General features: G+C 42.1%; 2 protein-coding genes and 1 non-coding gene across 4 annotated transcripts; all 3 read left to right on the top strand.

Moving 5' to 3' along the window:
• Positions 1-698: 698 nt before the first annotated feature.
• uba1 (ubiquitin-like modifier activating enzyme 1) lies at positions 699-14825 on the top strand. Of its 2 annotated transcripts, none has more exons than XM_026332344.1 (26): positions 699-921; positions 3994-4110; positions 4192-4250; positions 4376-4544; positions 6110-6244; positions 6338-6444; positions 6531-6621; positions 6723-6855; positions 6948-7045; positions 7231-7377; positions 7645-7821; positions 8006-8113; positions 8197-8277; positions 8860-9012; positions 9580-9745; positions 9920-10116; positions 10403-10467; positions 10887-11082; positions 11195-11269; positions 11372-11561; positions 11661-11746; positions 12433-12525; positions 12765-12956; positions 13315-13416; positions 13498-13598; positions 13696-14825. In XM_026332344.1, exons 2-26 carry the CDS (start codon positions 3994-3996, stop codon positions 13829-13831), a joined length of 3174 nt encoding a protein of 1057 aa, XP_026188129.1. In that variant the 5' UTR covers positions 699-921; the 3' UTR covers positions 13832-14825. The 2 variants fall into 2 exon arrangements, with proteins under 2 accessions (XP_026188129.1, XP_026188128.1); XM_026332343.2 differs by lacking the exon at positions 699-921 and adding an exon at positions 1760-2564.
• LOC113146338 (small nucleolar RNA U6-53/MBII-28) lies at positions 13050-13170 on the top strand. The gene has a single exon (XR_003297343.1). It is a non-coding gene; the product is annotated as a small nucleolar RNA U6-53/MBII-28 (small nucleolar RNA).
• A 429-nt stretch (positions 14826-15254) lies between the features above and the next one.
• On the top strand, positions 15255-20447 carry arhgef3l (Rho guanine nucleotide exchange factor (GEF) 3, like). The gene is made up of 13 exons (XM_026332354.2): positions 15255-15598; positions 15832-15880; positions 15987-16037; positions 16570-16626; positions 16747-16854; positions 16950-17108; positions 17482-17544; positions 17691-17787; positions 18174-18250; positions 18430-18687; positions 18828-18998; positions 19358-19550; positions 20035-20447. Exons 1-13 carry the CDS (start codon positions 15561-15563, stop codon positions 20280-20282), a joined length of 1569 nt encoding a protein of 522 aa, XP_026188139.1. The 5' UTR covers positions 15255-15560; the 3' UTR covers positions 20283-20447.
• The last annotated feature ends 45 nt before the right edge of the window (positions 20448-20492 follow it).

Consider the following 20492-nt stretch of genomic DNA (forward strand, 5'->3'; position numbering starts at 1 on the left):
TTTATGTCCCTGCAACATGACCACCAGCCCACATGTTTTTTTCCCCCGAAAGTTCTCCAAAAGTCTTACCCAGGAAGTTTTGTTTTGCTTTTCCTCGTTTTGTTGGTGATAATGTCAATTGGACATCGCTGTCAATAATTGCTTCTATTTATTGTGTAAAAAAAAGTCTTTCTTTATCTCATTAATGCTTTTGGGTCTATGTAATAACAGATTCTGTGCTTTTCTCCTGAACAAGTCTAGACATCCGCTTAACTATGTACACCGTGCTCTGTTTGCAAGTCTTTCAATAAAATTTAACAAAATTAAGATAAAGTCGTTGTGTTAAAGTTTTTTATTTTTATTTTAGGAAAACAGGTAGCATGGGTTTTAAAAATCTGTTTAAATCTCATTGTTATCCAACAATTTCTTTTGGAGATATCGAGCCTTGCCTACAAATCCCACAAGGCCCTGCGTGAACTTCGGAATAATCCATATCGCTGATGACACGGGGGTGAAAAAATATCCGTCGCTGTAAACAGTTAGCGTTCGATTAAACCACGTAGTTGCGGAGAATTGTATACACGTGATCGTGTATGTGGTGTAGTTGGGCATTAAAGACGAATAAAATAAACTACCCGTGATGAAGGAGTCGGGTTACATTTTTAGTTAACCCTCTGTGCCGGACGGATGGTTGTGCCTGTAACGTGCACATGTTGCTGCTTTGCTTTGCTTTCAACTGAAATAGAGTGAGGGGAAACGGTTGGGGAACAGCCGGGCAGGCAGCCGTCCAGCGGAAAAACTCACACAGAGCCCGCCACCCTGACACACTTTTATGTTTGCAATCAACGGCACTGTTGAATTGTCACGTTGTTCATTAGGTTTCTTGCTTAAGTAGAAGCCGATTTTTAATACTACAGATCAGGCCGAGTAATATCGGATGTGGTAAGTTCTGCACACTTGTGTAAGCTCTCGTCTCGATCATGTTAGCCCGAGCTAGTTGGCTAACGTTAGCTAGGTAGCCTCGCTCGCACAAGGAGAAAGTGGTTGGGTGGCTAGATAGCCTGAACGCTAGCTCAACACAAGCTAACAACTACGCAGTCGTTTGATCTGTGCTAGTCGGAGTCGTTAACGTTAGTTGCCATCGGTTATCTGGACCGTTTCAGCTCTGCGACCTAGCTAACTATAGCTAACAAGCCCCTGGCACCTAACTCTTGACGTTTGAGTCACATTTGCACGTTTTGTTTGCAAGGCAGCGTTGTGTTAAATTTGTTGTGAATAACGTTAACGGTAGCCGGGAAGCTAGTTGGCTACAAACATTAGATGGACGCTATGCTGAGAGGCAGACACTCGCTAACTTGCATCACGCAAACCAGTAACGTTATCTAATGCCATTATTTCCTCCCAGTAGACGTAAATAATGTTTGGCTATATTAACGTCGGGGCGCCATGCCAAATGGTGTTACCACATTGAGATAATATTGGCCGGTGGCGTTTCTTAGCTTGCCCAGTTAAGACAGCCTGTTAATGTGACTTCAGTGATATTCATAATTACGTCTCAGCTCCGATAAAATGATGGGAAATGGTGTTTTTCCTCATTTCGCAGTACAAAGGTGAGAATGGGGACCCCTTCGACGTGCATCCCCGACAATTTGCGGCCCACTCTTTTCCTGGGCCTTTGTCGTTTGGCAGGCACCCCCTCCCCCAATACTCCTCCACTACGAGGAATGCTCACCCCTAACCTTAGTGTGTCTGGGGGCCCGGCATCACTGTAGCTAGCAAGGAGCCCAATGATACCTGTCTCAGGTGGTGGTGGTGGTTGTCAGTACGGCACCGTCAGACTTGATGTGCTCAGTAAAACGGTATATTCAAGCCACAATACACCAGCTGGCGTTGCAGTGAGAAGAATTTGGTTATCATCCCTGTAGCACGTCTAATGTAAAGGCCCTGTGGAGTTATGTGCTGTCCGCTTTTCCCAACGAGACGAGTTTAGTCTGTCACTAAAACAAAGATGTTGGATTTCATTCAGCATCTGTAGACACCGTCTTTTGAAAATATAGCGGAAGAGTCGGGACTTTTCGTTCGTGCACTTGTCGGACACGCTCTTTGTGCGTTTCTAAAACAATCGCCATGTGTTTCTTGAATGGATTGCCGAAAGTCCTGCGGTTTATTGTACAGCAATATACATGGCATGCAGCTTGTGGTAGCAGGGGCGGGATGAGTGCGGGTTAGCTTCGGTCCTCTAGCCAATGAGCTGAACGCCTGGCGGAGCAGCGTGCTCACGGCCACCCTTTCCTGTTGAATATTTCAGCCCATGCGTCACGGCGCATCCACCCCTTTCTCCCCATCTGCCATTTTGGTTTTGTTCCCGTCTGCAGTCGCAAAGCCAGCAGCGCAATTACATAGGAGAGACTCTGAGCACAGCGACATAGTGACTCGACAATATAGCGCAGACCATCCTAATCCCGCATCGCCTTTTATTTTCTTTGCACTAAATCGTCGAATTTACAATCGTCGTTATTACTGACATCTAGGCACTGCGGAAGAGGAGAGGGTTCGCGTTGGGAAGGGACCGAGAAGGATTATTGGTAAGAAAACCAAAATCAATGGAGCACGAGTGTAATGGCTAGTCAGTCTTTCATTCGCAAACACGCGCTTATTAAGTGATAAGGTGAAACGGTGGTTTTTTTGTTAGCTGCTGAAACGTTAAACCAGGTTAGTGTAGGAGCTGTGGTAACTAGCTGTCAAAGCCCTAGCTGTCTTTTTTCGAGCAGCTGCTAGCTTGTAAAGTTGTGTTCCGCACTGGGGGTAATTCAGGCCTAGGCCGAGCCGCTAATGGACAGGCTGGCAGGCTGGTGTTTCCTTGCCTCTAAGTTATTAATGTTCCGACTCTCTTCTATTTGCCAAGTCACTTAAATCACTAATCGCCGATTAGTGGCGTGCGACCCACTTAACCGGTTTCTTCTTGGTGCTGTTTTGAACGTCGAAAGCGTCAACAGTGATTTGTTAAGTTATGGATTTTTGTACTGGAACTAGCAAAAACAGTAGTAAGGGGCGGGCGGGTTACTTTGCTGTATCATGCCGGATGCCTTCATTTTCATTTTTTCCACTAAAGGCCGTTCATTTCACAATAAGATGTACGTTTAATTTGAGCGGCCCGTTAAGATTTAGTTAAACTCCTTTTAGCATTTGAAGTGGCGGAAAGGGTTAATAAAGGTTAATAAACGGTAAGTTTGGATGTGGGGACAGGTAAGTTAGCTGCACTGGATGCGGAAATTGTGGCTTCTCGTGTTCGCCTATAGTGGGCAGGTATTCAACATATTGAGACCGGGTTTCCTACCAAAAGTCCCTGGATTAGTCCGTGTTGTTGCGTTAATCACAGAAACTTAGACATTTTATTGACTTTTTCCAGACGCTAATAAATGTGTATTTTGATATATTAAAACCAAGACTATGGTCCTGTGTGGTATTTCTCACTTTACTGCAGTGAAGTTTTAATGATTCAGCTCTTTTTGTTGAAACCATGTTTGCTGTCCTTAAATACCGATATAATAAATAATAGAAGTACATAAACAAGCCGCGGCTGTTTCTGAGCATGAAAAGGGCCGATAATGCTGCTATTCATTACTCTTCCAGGCTCAGTTCGTTTTCTAACAGATTGTGTTTGGCCTGTAGCCAGCCCAGCTGCCGCCTCCACCAGAAATCCTCTAACATGAAGGGGATTGGGTCGTATGTGGCTTATCATAGTAAAAACATAGGACCGATTCACTGATTTGTGTCTGAATCTTGCTAAGTTTATTTTGGGGGGGGGGGGTTTATAGCCATCATGTGATATAGGCATGTGGACATTGCACTTACTGTTTTATTGCTAATGCGCTCAACTTTAGGTTTATTCATGTTATGAACTGTAGTTAATTAAAATGATCAATGGGAGAACTTAAACTGACAGTACAGACCATCTTGGCTTGTCTGTGAATTTATTTATTTTTTTAATAAGTGGTGTTGGTTGATACACAGATGTCCAGCTCGCCGCTGTCCAAGAAGCGTCGCTTGTCAGGAACAGAGACGAAGACGGGATCCCACTGCTCCTCCTCTAACTCTGTCAGAACTGATCTGTCCCACACACCTGCCAACGTGAGTGCAAACACAAACACCATATACTTTGGGTAGAAGTTGTAACGTAGACTGATTGCACCTCTTGCTCTCTCCCCCTAGGGCATGGCTAAGAATGGCAATGATGCTGAGATCGATGAAGGCCTGTACTCCAGACAACTGTAAGTCTTCTCTCTGAAGAATTTTAGTCCTCAGCAGTGAAGACTAACACATTTCGAGGTTTATTAATGAGTTAATATTTTAAAAATGCATGGTTATGCTAATGGTACTTTCCCTCCTTCTGTAGTTATGTTTTGGGCCACGATGCTATGAAACGCATGCAAAACTCCAATGTCCTCATCTCTGGTATGAGAGGTCTTGGAGTAGAGATTGCCAAGAATGTCATCCTGGGAGGAGTTAGAAGTGTTACTGTGCACGACCAAGGAGTTGCAGAATGGGCAGACCTCTCCTCTCAGGTGTGTAGAAGAATTCAGATATTCCCCTTTGGCCTTAGCTCAGTGATTTTTATTTAAATGCAGTCATGCAAACAAAGTCAGTCCTAGTAGCATATTGGTGATTCATCTGGTGTCTTTGAGCCTGATTCCAGAGTGCAGTGTGACTTCATCTATTATGAGTCATTTGTTGTGTTGTACGGTTGCCATCCAAAAAAAGTCCTGCAGCCGCCCCCACCCTTTGTAACCATAGGGTGACCCAGATTTATCAGTGGGCGGCTTCTCCCTAGGTCATATCCGTAGTAGGACCTCAGTGTCATTATAGTGGTGAGAGTTTTGCTTTGTCAGGCTGATGCCCTGAATGACATTCATGCTGTTGATGGCCAAGCAGATAAATGTGTGCATAGACTGCTCAGGTGTTTGATTTCTGACTATAGTGTGTCAGTGTGTGATTGTTGGTGGTGTGTGTCTCAACTTTTTTTTTCAAGCCTCAGTTTGACCTTGTGCTCTGATTTATTTTTTTCAATTTAAATTAAATGTTTTTGTACATTGTTCATTTCACAAAGTATTCAGGCTCTGTCATTTTTCGCATTCTGTGCTGTAGAGTTATTTTAAATTGGGGAGAAAATTGAACATCAGTCTACACTGACTAAACCATAATGACATGATTTTAGACATTTTTGCAAATTGATTAAATCTTAAATCCTGATATTTTTTTCATTTACAAATTTACTTACTTTGCTATGGCACACCATGTCATATCACTGCATGTAAACAAAATCTGTCAATCCCTGCATGGGGAGGTATATATCAGGGCAAGTGTAGGAAACCATAGTAATAGTGAAATGAAAGAAGTTAATGATGCTATGTGTGGTGGTGGTGCCATCATTACAGTTAAGGTGCTTCTTAGTGGTGTGGACCAGGGAGACTGGTTAGAAGTGAGAGAGGTGAATGTAGCCAAATACAGAAAAGTGCACATAACTCAAAGCAGCCAAGACAATGAATTGGCTGCTTTGAGTGGCCCAGATTTACACAAAAAAAAAAAAACTCAGTTATTTTGGGATTAAGTTGCAGGTTAGTAACTGTCAAAATAAAATCAGCACTGCATCTATTCATATTTATCCAGAATATACGGTATGAAGAATCTGTGTCCCTGTATATGTGACACTTATTTGACGTGCTGTTCATCTTTTACAGTAAGTTAATCACCCACTGAATCTGCAGCCTTGTCCTCACTTGAATACATTTGAAAACCCACCTCTTCTTCCTTGAATATTTTCCATGAAAACACTTCAAAAGCTCTTGGATTTCCATGACAGTCCCAGTTTCACGTTATTCTTAACCATTATGTAATTCAGGCAGGCACGATTGGGTGTGGTGCAGGAAATTCTGACTAAGACGGCCATCATTTCTAATTCTTTAGTGCCCAGTTTGATTGCCACTACAGCCAGTTGCTACTTGTATCTTAGTATTGACAGTGTCCTCTATTGTCCTTTGTAGACATATTTGGTCATTTCATGGTATTTATAGGTATTATTTGACTGACTTGGTATTGGTTCGTTAAATTCATCCTATGTTTGTGTCTTTAGTTCTACCTTCGAGAGGAGGACCTGGGGAAGAACAGGGCAGAAGTCAGCCAGTCCCGTTTGGCTGAACTCAACAGTTACGTTCCAGTGACCGCCTACACCGGTGCACTTACTGAAGACTACTTGATCAAGTTCCAGGTATAATTTGAGTAGAAACTAGTTGATTAGTCACTTCAGCTTTCAAAAAACAAAGAAAAGTTGATGCTTAATGAGTCTTTTTCTGCAACCTAGGTGGTAGTCCTGACTAACCTGAGCCTGGACGAGCAGCAGCATGTGGGGGAGTTCTGCCACAGCAAAGGAATCAAGCTGATTGTCGCAGACACACGTGGACTGTTTGGGTAAGACGCTGAACTTTTGTGTCCATTGTACGCCATTGTCTGTTACTGTTCAATATTTATATGCATCATTTGACTTGTTTTTCTAGCCAGCTTTTCTGTGACTTTGGTGAGGAGATGATAGTCTATGACACCAATGGAGAGCAACCATTGAGTGCCATGATTTCCATGATCACCAAGGTTAGTCCTTAGGGTGGGCAAGAATGTTTTTCAAAGGAATAAGCTAAGGTTTCAAGATGGCTTCTATTTACACAAATCCTGCTTATTTTTGGTGTTTCCAGGACAGCCAAGGGGTTGTGACATGTCTGGATGAGGCTCGTCATGGCTTTGAGAGTGGAGACTCTGTCACATTCACAGAGGTTCAGGGTATGACAGAGCTCAATGGCTGCCAGCCAATGGAGATTAAAGTTCTTGGTAAGACTTTTTTTCCCGTTTAAGAAAAGTCATGTTTTGGGTGTAGTGGTTCTGACCATTATAAGGTGATCTGACTTGCTCTCTCAATCCAGGCCCCTACACCTTCAGCATCTGTGACACAACTGGGTTCACAGACTATGTAAGAGGAGGTATTGTCTCCCAGGTCAAGATGCCCAAGAAGATCGGTTTTGTAAGTGACTGCTAGTTTCTACACCATGTAATGCTATAGTGATATAGTAGTAATGCATAAAAATACATGATTTTTTTTTTATAGATGGTGACCGTTTTGTGTTCCACCCCATCCATGTTGCTGTAACTAGTGGAAAACCTCACCTGAAATCCAATTCACCCCTCATGTATGTTTTTCCTGTGCAGAAATCCATCTCTTCCTCTGTGGCTGATCCAGAGTTCGTGATGACAGACTTTGGCAAGTTTGAGCGTCCAGGACAGCTACATGTGGGCTTCCAGGCTATCCATGCCTTCCAAAAGAAACATAACCGTTCTCCTGCACCTTGGAACCAGGTAAATATCACTCAAGATAATAGGAATATTACCTTGGCTTGAAATTGTTTCTGTCATTACGGATAAAACTGACCTCTTGCTTAATTTGATAATGCCTGTATGTCTCAATAAGAGTTTATATAACTTGTTATTTAGAAGCTTTGTCAGTAATAAGCCTGTTTTTCTAATTTGGGTTTTAGAATTGAAATGAATCCCTAGCAGGAGATACAGAAACCAAAACCACAGTTGAGTTACACATGAATAATTGCTGAGCTGTGTTTATTTCAGGCTGATGGTGATGAGCTGTTGGCATTGGCCAAGGAGGTGAACTCTGCCCAGACAGGGTCTGCCAAAGTGGAGCAGTTGGATGAGGCTCTAATTAAAAAGTTGTCGTATGTTGCTGCTGGTGATCTGGCCCCTATTAATGCCTACATTGGAGGGCTGGCTGCACAAGAAGTGATGAAGGTCAGTGCTACATTATGTGTAAGCTGCTAGACAGCTTCTACAATATCACTGTAGTTACATGTTTTCAGACATGTTTTGATGAACTACCTGTAAGGCAGTGTTTTGATTTTAACATGTTAAAATCTAATCAAAAATGTTTTGCAACAAATACATCTATATTTTTTGCATCCTATTTCTTAATTAGGCATGCACAGGAAAATTTATGCCAGTAATGCAGTGGCTGTACTATGATGCCCTGGAGTGCCTGGCCGAAGAAGACGGGGTCATTCTCACAGAGGAGGAGTGTGCTCCCGTAGGTTTACAGAGCAAATCGCACGTTGATACTGAAGACAGATGACAAACGGTGGCTTTTAACGTGTTTTATATTTCTCTCAGAGGAACTGTCGATACGATGGGCAGATTGCAGTTTTTGGCACCAAGCTGCAAGATATTCTTGGCAAACAGCGCTACTTTCTGGTAAGCTGGCCAATGGAAAATTTTCTGATACCTCCTCTGGCATCCTGTTGCTAAGGAAGATTTAAAAGATAAATCTGGTGATATTTAACTTTTCTCCTTTTGTCAAAGAAAAGGCCATGAAAAAGAACAAAACCAGCAATGATTTAATCTTAATAAAGTAATTCCTGTGTTTAATACTTTAATTCATCATTCTTGTCCAAAGACTATTAAAAATATCAATGAGCCACAATGTTGTGCAGGATGAAAAGTCAATCCTATAAATACTCTCCAAAAGTACATGCTAGTGAACTAAACTGTCACTGTTTAATAACTAAGTTAATAACTAAGCCCTAACAAATAGACAATTTATTTGAATTACTTATCTTAAAAACTAGCGATCAGCTGTTTCTTAACCTTTTTAAATGACTTTGTATTTACACACATATTTTTAGTAAGACTCTGCCAACCTCAGCTTTTAATCCTGGCATTTCTCTGACATTGTGGAATGCTTGCATTGATCTACAGACCAGTAAAAATAAATGGTGTTTGTTTCATGGTGTGAAAATGGGAGAGCGCTCACTGAGGGACCTTTAATCATTCCAGGTCGGAGCTGGTGCTATTGGCTGTGAGCTGTTGAAAAACTTTGCCATGATTGGACTGGCATGTGGGGAGGGAGAGGTCATTGTCACAGACATGGACACCATCGAGAGGTCCAACCTCAACAGACAGTTCCTCTTCAGACCGTCGGATGTTACGGTCAGTATCTTATTTGCTCAGCCCTGTTTGTTGATGCATCTGTACTGCTGAGTGCACATACATTAGCCATTTATTGATTTGAATTTGATATTTTTAGACAGTGCTGAGTTTGGATTTCATATTCACTGAGACTGCTTCTCCGTGCACTTTATCTAATGCATGAATGCCATCTATTGTAGATGGAGGAAACGGTGCCTGGAGTCATGTCTCATTCTAGATGTATTGGTTATGTAATGTGGGTATCAATGAAACTCGGTGACCTTTTAGAGAACATTGCATTGTTTGACATTATTTACACTGTGGTATATAAGAAATTGCAGTTGAAGGAACCAGCAACTCCTAGAGGCTCTAGGCCATCATTTTAGCCCTTCATATTCTAGCCCTTTTCATTATCAAATGCAGAAGAAAATGGATGGATGGATAAACAAACCTTTTACCAATTATTTGCATGATTCAATCTTGTATGACCTCTACACTCCATGTATTCGTTTGGTCAGTTGTAATACTGGTGTTTGGTCAAAAAAGTGAAGCTTCCTATTAATATAAATTGCGTGTATGTGACTTCAGAAAATGAAAAGTGACACAGCAGCAGCGGCAGTGAAACAGATGAACCCCTCCATCAGGATCACAGGTCACCAAAACAGGGTAGGCCCAGACACAGAGAGGATCTACGACGACGACTTCTTTGAAAGCCTTGATGGTGTGGCCAATGCACTGGACAATGTTGACGCACGTAAGAAACGCCAAAATTTCACTAGATTTAAAAGCTTTTTACCGCCTGAGCATTTTCTCAGTAAGAAAATTACATTTAGGATCTTGATGTTTTTAAATGATGCATTTGTTTCTGCTCCTTCCGCCCATTTTCAACCCACGTCCCTTACCTATGTGTTTTTGTCCATTGAACCAGGTATGTATATGGATCGGAGGTGTGTGTACTACCGTAAACCCTTACTGGAGTCTGGTACTTTGGGTACCAAAGGAAATGTCCAGGTTGTGATACCTTTCCTCACAGAGTCGTACAGCTCTAGCCAAGACCCACCTGAGAAGTCCATTCCCATCTGTACCCTCAAGAACTTCCCAAATGCCATTGAACATACGTTGCAGGTCAGTAGATGCACCCACACCATCGCCTCACTTTAAGATAAACACAGGAAGGTCTTGAAATCATGTTAAACTCAAAACCATATTAGTGAGTAAAGTTTACATGTTTTCTAAAGCATAACGTTAAGAAAAGGGGAGAGTGGTTATTTTTCCCCAGGCCTTATCTAATGCTAAAAATAATTGTTTATTGAAACAGGTTCAGGGTTTATACACATATTGTACTTCTAATGTAGTGAACTGCGTATTGATTGATAACTAATAATTGTTCTTTTCATTGTCTTATGTTCAGTGGGCCCGTGATGAGTTTGAGGGACTGTTCAAACAGCCACCAGAGAATGCTATGCAGTATCTCACGTGAGTTAATGACCTTAACACCACCCAAAGTGACTTTAGCATCATTGAATATATTTGTACAGATGATCATGTGCTCTTTGACATGATGTATGTGGAGACTGGCAAAGCCCAGATACAGAATTCTTCTGATGTTAATGGAAGAAACAGAAGTTAGGATTTTTTTTTATTTTATCTATGCAGAGTGTGTAACGGCTCACGTCCCCAGTGTACTTCGGTCTGTCAAAGGGCTCAGCCTGACCTAACTTAATTTTAAGGTGTTGAGAAGCTGTGTTTGTGGTAGGTTATAGTAGATCTGAATCTCAAAGAAGCAAAAACACATGCTTAAAATGATCCTTGGTGAGCCCAGTGGGTGAGCAATAGTTGAACAAATGTGACAACTCTTGATGGTTAACAGGGGTTTTTGATCTTTCTTCTTGCAGAGATCCTAAGTTCATGGAGCGTACCCTGAAACTTCCTGGAGCTCAGCCTGTTGAGGTGCTGGAGGCTGTTTACAAGAGTATTGTAACGGACTGTCCTCGCAGTTGGGCTGATTGTGTAACCTGGGCACGCAACCACTGGCAGTGCCAGTACAGCAACAACATCCGCCAGCTTCTGCACAACTTCCCCCCAGATCAGGTACATACCGAGCCCACTGCATGATGATCCACTGTGATATTTGATGTCTGGTCTGGGGTCTGCAATCAGAATTTAGCATTTTAGTGTTTTCAAGGTGTAACTTTTCTTTCAGCTCACCAGCTCTGGTGCCCCCTTCTGGTCTGGCCCAAAGAGGTGTCCTCACCCCCTAGATTTCAGCACTAGCAATGTAAGTATGCATTTATGTGTGAATAGCACGTGATTAAAGCAATACCAGCTCCTAACTAGACTGTGCAGAACAAGGTAATGAGAGAAGTGCGTCTTCTTGTAGGATCTCCATGTGGACTACATAATGGCAGGGGCCAACCTGCTTGCTCAGACATATGGCCTGCAGGGGAGCAGAGATCGTGCAGGTGTGATTAAGATCCTGCAGGAGGTCAAAGTGCCACCCTTTACCCCTCGTTCAGGGGTTAAAATCCATGTCTCTGACCAGGAGCTGCAGAATAGCAACTCCTCTGTTGGTAAGACATGCAAAATCTGTTTTTGTAAATGATCAATGTTTATACATTGAAGTCATGGTGTCACTGGAGAAAAATGCAACACTGATCTGTTGGTTATAGATGACTCCAGACTGGAGGAGCTGAAGACCCAGCTGCCTTCTCCAGAGTCTTCCCAGTTCAAGCTCAACCCCATTGACTTTGAGAAGGTATGTCATCTTTGTTCCTATGAATTTACATAAATGTGAAACTACACTTACATTGAATCAGAAAATGCAGTTTAGTTATTGTATTAAAACATAAATCATCACTTGGGATTTTTTTTTAGCTTGTTGCTTCTTCAGTCATTGAAACACAAAAATGGCAATTCTCATCCTGTGTGCAGACAAACAAGCCATGCACACACACACACACGCCCACACAAAGATGCGCTAATAAGAAAAGACAAACTATTTCTGTTATTTCTCTGGGCATTGTTTACAATGAGCAGACTGCAAAAATGTCATCCTAATGTGGAAAACAGAAAAAGAATTTCAGCTAAAGTTTGGATTATGGCTTTATCACAGGACAAGCAGAGAGCAGTATCTGGGGGGGAAAGAAAACCTGATGTCACTGTTTCTTCTTCTGGATTAGTTTAAAAAAAAAAAAACTAACAAATGGCATCTACTGCCCCCATCTGTTTGGTCACCAGTATAACAGCGTTTTGCTCAAATACACCACAGTGCCAAGTTCGTGGTTTCAGGTTTACTCAGACTGGTTTTTATTTCAGGGGAGGAGGAAGAGACAGACAGCTAAGACCAAGAGAACACAATGTTACCGGTTGACCCAGTTTAACAGAGATGTGTGCCCTGCTCTGAAGGCAGTTTGTGTGACCTTGTTTTACTTGTTTTAACAGGATGATGACACCAACTTCCACATGGACTTCATTGTAGCAGCATCCAACCTGCGTGCAGAGAACTATGACATTCCTCCTGCAGACAGACATAAGGTGGGACACTGTTTTCTCTGATCATTTAGACTTGGCTCTTTTTTTTTTTTTTTTTTTTTATAAAACTAACCTGCAAACTCATGATCCCTCATTGAACATGCTGTGGATTTCTTCCTGGAATTTAGCAATGTACCTGAAAATGCTGTCTTAACTAAAATAACTTTTTTTTTTTTTTTTTTTTTTTTGTAATGATTTAACTGCTTTAATAAAGTGCCTGTTTTGATTGTCATCCAATCCAGAGCAAACTAATAGCTGGCAAGATCATTCCTGCCATTGCCACTACCACAGCTGCAGTGGTGGGCTTGGTTTGTCTGGAGCTCTTCAAGATTATCCAAGGACACAAGAAGCTGGAGTCATACAAGAATGGCTTCATGAACCTGGCCCTGCCTTTCTTTGCCTTCTCCGAGCCTATTGCTGCTCCCAAACACAAGGTGAGCGCCTGCTTGTTTTGAGCTGTTCAGATGTATTTTATAAGGTGTCCTCACCAAAAGGCTGCCAGTGTGTGGGCCAAAAGGTATTTAGAGCTCCGATGATGATACAGCCATGCTAATACCGATGCACCAGGCAGATGCAGTGTGTCTGCCTGGGTGTAAGTGAGTGTAACTCATCTTCTCACGCTGATTGGATCAGTGTGTGCTGAGGAGAATGTTAGTTGGAAAGGGGTTTTACTGGAACCTTGTTTCTAAACCCTTTTCAAGCAAAAACATGTTTTGGTGTTTAATGGGGAAGAAATGTGCATCTTTTCTCTGAGACTATTAGCATATCACAATCCTCTCATTATTTTTGCAGTACTATGAAATTGATTGGACATTGTGGGATCGCTTCGAGGTCACAGGTTTGCAGCCCAATGGGGAGGAGATGACACTCCGACAGTTCCTGGACTACTTTAAAGTATGTTCTCAACACATCTCTGCCACCGTGTGCTTTCTGACCTATAGTTAACTACACTGCTGTTTTTTCTTTCTTTATTAGAATGACCATAAGTTGGAGATCACCATGCTGTCTCAGGGAGTGTCCATGCTGTATTCCTTCTTCATGCCTGCTGCCAAACTTAAAGAGAGACTGGACCTGCCGTGAGTACACCTTTCACATACCTACTCTTCTTGCCTGAAGTATATATTTGTTTTAAAATACCGACTTACTCACGTCATTCTGGTGTGTGTCCTGCAGGATGACAGAGATTGTGACTAAGGTGTCCAAAAAGAAGCTGGGCAAGCACGTGAAAGCCCTGGTGTTTGAACTATGCTGTAACGACCTGTCGGACGAAGATGTGGAAGTGCCCTATGTCAGATACACCATCCGCTGAGCTCCACACTGAAGCCACCCACAGGAGAGTGGGAGTTACAGGGGTGGGGTGGTCTAAGTGAGGAGTTGAGGTGGTGATTTGGGGTGGGTGGGCTGATCCAAATCAGCTACATTGGATCAATCAGTTTTTCGTTTTGTTTTTTAGGCATATGGTTTTGTCTAAACCTGTGCCTGAGTGTACATAGCCCCAGTAAGCTGACTTAAGGATGCCTGTATGTGTGTTAGGGATTCAGTTGGTGCTCAGCTGTGGGAACAGGGGTGTCACTGGAGGAAGGCAGCATGTACACCAGACCTCCTGATGTCTCTCAGTAGCAGAACCTCTCCACTCAGTTTATTTCTAAGCCTTAGTGTTCTCTTAGTACTCCATAACCCAAGTCGTGTCCCTGTAAAACATCCTCACACTCTTTACTAGCCTTCAGCACTAAGTGGATGTTTGACTCCAACCAGCTGATTCCCCTTCATTCATTCTACGTGCTCTCTTCCTCCCTCCAGCCCCTCTCTTAGGCCTGGCTCCACTTTTTCTTTTTCTTTTTTTTTTTCTTAACTAAAACCTCAGCCAAGAATCGTAAAAACATAACACATTTTGAAATTACATTTAATTTCCCTTAACTCTACCTGAAACTCCAAAACTGAAACTGGCACAGTTTAAACCCAAGTCAATGTCCTGATTTCTCATACTGACAACAACAAAAGCCCTTGCTGGTTTGAAGCACCCCTACACCCACCTCATTCAGCACTCTGACTTTGGAGGGGCTCTTGCACTTGACATCAGTTTTTCTCTTTATCCTCTTTGTTTCATGTTTCATTTTTTATTTTATTTTGGGGCGGGTTGGGGAAGGAGAGTGGACAAAATTTTGCCGCACACACCTTGTAGATTATAAACTGTCTTGTTTCTACTTTAACTCCAAAAGACAATACATTATAAGAGCAAGGCATCGAGATGTATCTTGAAATGGGAGCACTTAGTGTGATAGTGAATAAACATGTGAAAAGTCTGACTTTGTGTGATTATTTGCCTTTTGGAAGAGTTGGTTTGGTTAAAGACGATTCATATGAGTGTGTGTGTGACGCACACATATATATATATATATATATATACATACACATATATATATACACATATATATATATATACATACATATACACACACACACATACTTAATGGATTTTCTGGTTTATCACTTGAATCAGGCAGATTTTAAAAAATATTCAGTTCTTTTTATATAAATCATTTTACACTTCCTGTTTCCCCTGTGATGTTCATAAATACCAATCTATGCAAAGAAAATTAAAATTTGCTAAATGCAAATCATGTCTTAATTTTGATTTTGGAAATACTTTGTTGAAAAGGTCATAAGCTGTAGTTTGTACCTACTTCCTCTTATTTCATAGCATTTTAATGCGTCCAGTCGGGTCCTCTGATCTGCAGAGTATTAGTGAGATTTGATCATCCAGGTGACAGTTTTAAGTGAAGTTTGAAGTAAAGTTTTGAGCCCTCCTTCTTGAACAGCGGATACATGAATATGTGCAACCCTAAAGGATGTGGTTGAGTATGCGATGAGGAAGAAAGTGAGGAGGAAGAAGTGCACTGATCTCTGACGAGCTCCCTGCTAACAAATTTATTGTATGCAACTAAAATAGAAAAGGCTGCGGTGAATTTGGATTATTTCAATGTTTCTCTTTTTGAAGTGTCACAATTCTGTGATGATGCTTTGAAGACTAAGAAAAGATGGAAGTGGAGGAGACTGGTGAAGCAAGGACTTCCTGGTATAGTACCTTTTGCATTTATCGTTAAACCGTAGGTTTCTACATTCAGGTGCCACACACGCCATCTTAGTGCTGAGAACTGACTGGGATTAACTTGTAACAGTAATAAACTTTATTTGATTATGTAGTGGCTAGAAATGGTGTTGGTGCATATCTTGCATAACGATCCGTTTGATATTACTGTTCAGTATTTCACTGTAAAATGAAACGGTAACAGTTTCTGTCTGTTTAAGGTGTGCAGCTCCAGGAGAGACACACACCATCCTCTATGACCATGCTGGGGTAAGTCTCACAATCTGCCTTATTTCCTTTCACCTCCTTTCCCCTGAAACATAGACTCTCTCTTGACTAAAGGAAATTCACTTTCACATAACTTTTGACTTTTTAGAAGAAAAGAAAACAAGACCCAGCTCACGAATCTGTGACCAGAATCATAGAGGTGAGTGATTTCTGTCATAAAACTCTTCATCTTTATGTCACGCAGTGCCTCTCTGTAACAAGCGGAAGTTAGTCAACCTTACCTTTCTGACCACAATGCTGAGTGCAGAGCTGATGAGATACAAACATGTTCGACTGTGCTGCCACAGAAACTCTCTGAATTGCACAGACATTTATCTTAATATTGATCTTCACATTGAAATGATTCACATTTTATTCAGCACCACTATTCACTTTTCAGGTTTTCTTGTTTTGCAGGTATTTTTTGTACGTTATCATGCACAGATGAATTTTTTTCTACTGGTGTTGGAAATTGTTGCACTTTCTACCTAGGCTGAACATACAGCTGATGTGGTTCAGGCAGACATCTTGTATTTTACTATGACACAGTTTTAACCTTCTTCCTCTTTGAAAGTGTCACACAGGAAGCGAGAGCTCTGCACCATGCAACTTCTCACTCCTCCTGACATCGCTCTTTTTCGACTTTCCTGAACTTAATTTATTCTGTTATTTTAACTGTTCTGTTTCGACAGAATGACGAGGAAGAGGAGGAGGGTGAAATGATGCCCGAGCACATAAAGGATTCCGAGGTGAAGGGTTTTAGTTGTTTTAAAATCTTTGAATGTGTCCAGTGGTAGTTTCATGCATGTGCAGCACTTTAACACACACCAGAGGTGGATTTGTAAGTTTCATTTTTTTTTTTATTTCAGGAGCCCAGTAATAAAAGGGTCAAACCTGTGGCAAAGTCCAATAGTCTCACAGGTGTCATAACCCCGGTGAAGACCCCTGCTCTGAAACGCTTTGGCCAGTCCATCTCGGTAACACAAACACACCCACATTCCTGTTGTAGCCCAACATAAACCACTAATGTCTTTGCATGCAGGCCTTCAACTGCTCGCTCTTTGTTTCACAGCGGTCTATTAGTTTTCGCACAGATGCCCGACCTTTGCCCCCGGCTCCCCTGCGCTCTCGCCCAAAGGCCGCATCGTTTCCACGGCGGCGCAGCAGCCAATGTTGGAGCGACACCGTGGAGAGTCACGACCTCACCGCAAAGGAAATCAAACGTCAAGAGGTGTGAGGGGCAGCAAACTAACTTTAGCTCAGCTTCAGAAACTCACTTTCCTACCTATTTAAATAACACAGCCATTTTTTAAAGGGCCCAGAGGGTAAACCTGAGGACCAGTGGTTGCAGTGTGGGAGGTGTAACTAGTGCCTCGTCTTCATTTTTTGTAAAGCAGCTCTACAGGGGATTATGAAAGAGGATGTGAGCTGGCACTGGAGGCTCAACTTCCTTTATTGAACAATCAGCTGTGAGAGCTCATGCTGTTTGTCTTGTGTGTTTTATGCATCTGTGCATGTGTGTGTGTGTCAGTTATCTGTATTTGTGTTCACATGATGGTGTTTGCATGGTTAAAAATGGTGAACTCTTTTGGCCCATCCTGTAGGTGATCTATGAGCTGACTCAGGGAGAGAGGCAACTGATCGAGGACCTCAGTCTGGTAAAGAAGGTACATGCCCCGCCCCCCCACCTCAATAAAATACATCCAATATATGCGAGCGTCTCTGGTCACATTGGTTTGACTGGAATTTATACACTTTTTTCTTGACCTCATTTGATTCTTCCACCTTCTTCCTTTGCCACCTGCTCTGCTAGGTGTACTATGAGCCCATGCTGAAGTTGGACATCATGACAGAGAGTGAGCTTGGACAGATCTTTGGCACTCTGGACTCTCTCATTCCTCTACATGAAGGTAAATCTTTGTTTGACTTTAATTTCTCTGCACTTGTGTTTTTATTGTGATCTTTTACCAAGATTTTGTGTAAATCTACTGTTCATACAAACAGGAGGAATTAAACATGAAGACAGCTACTCTACATCAATAAACACAAATAAAAAAACACATTGCACCTTATAATAAAGTGTCATGTGACGGGCTAATTATTTGTGTTTTTGCATGTGGTGCTATACAATAAATTGACATTGGAAAATAGTCTTATGTTGAATATTATTATATTCATTTTAACTGTATTGCCTGGTTCTGACATTAAATGTGTAGGAACAGTTTGTGCTTGTCTTGGAGCTGTAGTAACATTGGCACTTCAACAGTTTGGGTATTCTGTTGTCACTTCATATCAGATCTTTTGGGTCGGCTCGAGCGGCTCAGGGGATCAGAGAAGACAGTCGGAGAGGTGGGGCCTACTCTGATGAATTGGGTGTGTATCTCCATTGCAACCACAGAGCAGAAGAAGAGAAAAAGTCATAATTCACCCTCACTCTCGATATTTCCTGTTTCCCCTATAAATCAGGGTCACAGCGTTCAGTCTCTGCTTTAATCTGGCTTCATATTTTTTATTTTATTGCTCCTTCGTTCCTCCCGTCTTCCTCTCTCCAGTTCCCTTGTCTGGAGGCCTATGTTACATATTGCTGTAACCAGGTGGGGGCCAAAGCCCTGCTGGACCAGAAAAAGCATGAGAAAAGAGTGGAGCATTTCTTGCGGCTGTGTCAGGAGTCTTCGTTCAGCAGGAAGCTGGACCTGTGGAACTTCCTGGATCTCCCTCGAAGCCGTTTGGTTAAATACCCTCTACTGCTGAAAGAAATACAGAAGTGCACGCCTCCGGATCATCCTGACGAGGACACGTTACCTGATGCTGTGAGTAAGCAAGCGGATAAAATGGACAATGTGGAAAGTTCACCATTAAAAACGCCATTTCTCCACATGTGCAGTTTATATTCACAGTTTATGCATGTGTGCAGAACATTTGTGCGTCTGACAAACATTTCTCTGCTTAGTTGGAGCTGATCCAGAGCATTGTGGCAGAGGTGAACAAGAAAACAGGGGAGGCTGAGTGTCAGTTCTACAGGCGAGGGCTCACCTACCTTGAAGAGAGCCAGCGACTACCTGAGATCCAGCAGTCCCGCTTCCTGTACTGCCACGGAGAGCTCAAGAACAACAAGGGACAGGTAGGGGTTCACTGTGATGTTTAAGTCTTCTGATGTTGTATTGACCTTTGACTGGTTCTCCTGAGGTTTGTATGATTTGTTTTTATCTCAACTGAAGACTGTGGGTCTCTATAGTCCTGTGCTCCTCTCTGACCCCAGTCTTTTAACTTGCAAGTGTGCTCAATTACCCTTATTTTAAAAGTGCAGCCTGCATAATGTCCTTGATATTGTAATTGTTTTATATGGTCATACTAATAAAGTTATTGCTGTACTATCAGAATAATAGGTTCTTTGTTTTTTAAATGTACATTTAAATGCATTGGTAAATGTTTTCATAAAAACATATCTATGGCTTTGTGTTCATCTGTCTTCACTGTCAGCGGCTTCACGTCTTTCTCTTTGAGTTGGCTCTGGTGCTGACCAGACCAGGGGAGGACAGGGACGGAGGTCATGTGTTCAATGTGTACAGACAACCACTGCCCAATGCCTTGATCAATCTGGAGGAGATCCCAGATGGGGAGGCAGGTGGAGGGGGCACCTTCAGAGGAGCCTTCACTGGGGGAAATGATAAAGGTACACGTACATACAATATGTAAATGTTTTATTAATTGCTAAATTATAAGAACAAAGTGGAACAGAGTTACAACAAATGAGTTTTTCATTATAATCTGTTCTATAATTTAATGTTAAACATTTGAGGCAAATTGTTTTAGCAGCTCATTTGACAGTATAGACAGAAGAGCAGCAAATAATCTAAAAATAATCTGTCTCTTTTCTTAAGAAATGACCTAAAGAGTTATCTGATTGTCAAAATTTTCCTTTAATAATGTTTTGATGATCGACTAAGTAATGTCAGCTCTACAGTAGAGTATAGATACTGTGCTTTGATATATAACATGTGCTTTATTTTGGGTTTATTTGCACCTTTTAATTCATGTTTGCTAGTGAAGTGAGGAATAAAGGTGTTACAGAAAGTCTTGCCACATGACCCCATTACTTGAAGCGAATGTCACAACACCCACACAGTTTCCTTCCTGCCCTTCTCTCTCTGTCCTAGTGAAGAACTGTTTCCGTGTGAGCAGCAGAGGGCGCTCCAAAGCTCAGTCTTACAGCCTGCAGGCCAACGACTCCTTCAGCAAGCAGCAGTGGATCACCAGTCTGCGCCAAGCGATTGTCCAGTCACGAGACAGGACTGCTCACACCAGCCAGTCGCAGCTCTGCCCCCACCCTGATCCCGCCCTGTATCACATAGCTGAGCTCAGCCTCAGCTCGGACGCAGAAATGGCAGACCATACCAGTCGCTGACTGTCAGACTGATCGTGCCGAGGCCTGTGGAGCCTCTGTTGATGTGTACATTGACTTTGGAGAAAATAAACGGGACTGTTTGTGACAGATGATTGTGTTTAGACATACACATAAAACGCCTACGTGGTTCATATTTTTCTTGCTCTTTCTGACGGATAATGTTCCTGAGGTGATGTGCACAGCACAGCCTGGGGCACAGTATTACTGGAT

The sequence above is a fragment of the Mastacembelus armatus genome, chromosome 7, assembly GCF_900324485.2.
Source record: "Mastacembelus armatus chromosome 7, fMasArm1.2, whole genome shotgun sequence".
NCBI classification, from domain to species: domain Eukaryota; kingdom Metazoa; phylum Chordata; class Actinopteri; order Synbranchiformes; family Mastacembelidae; genus Mastacembelus; species Mastacembelus armatus.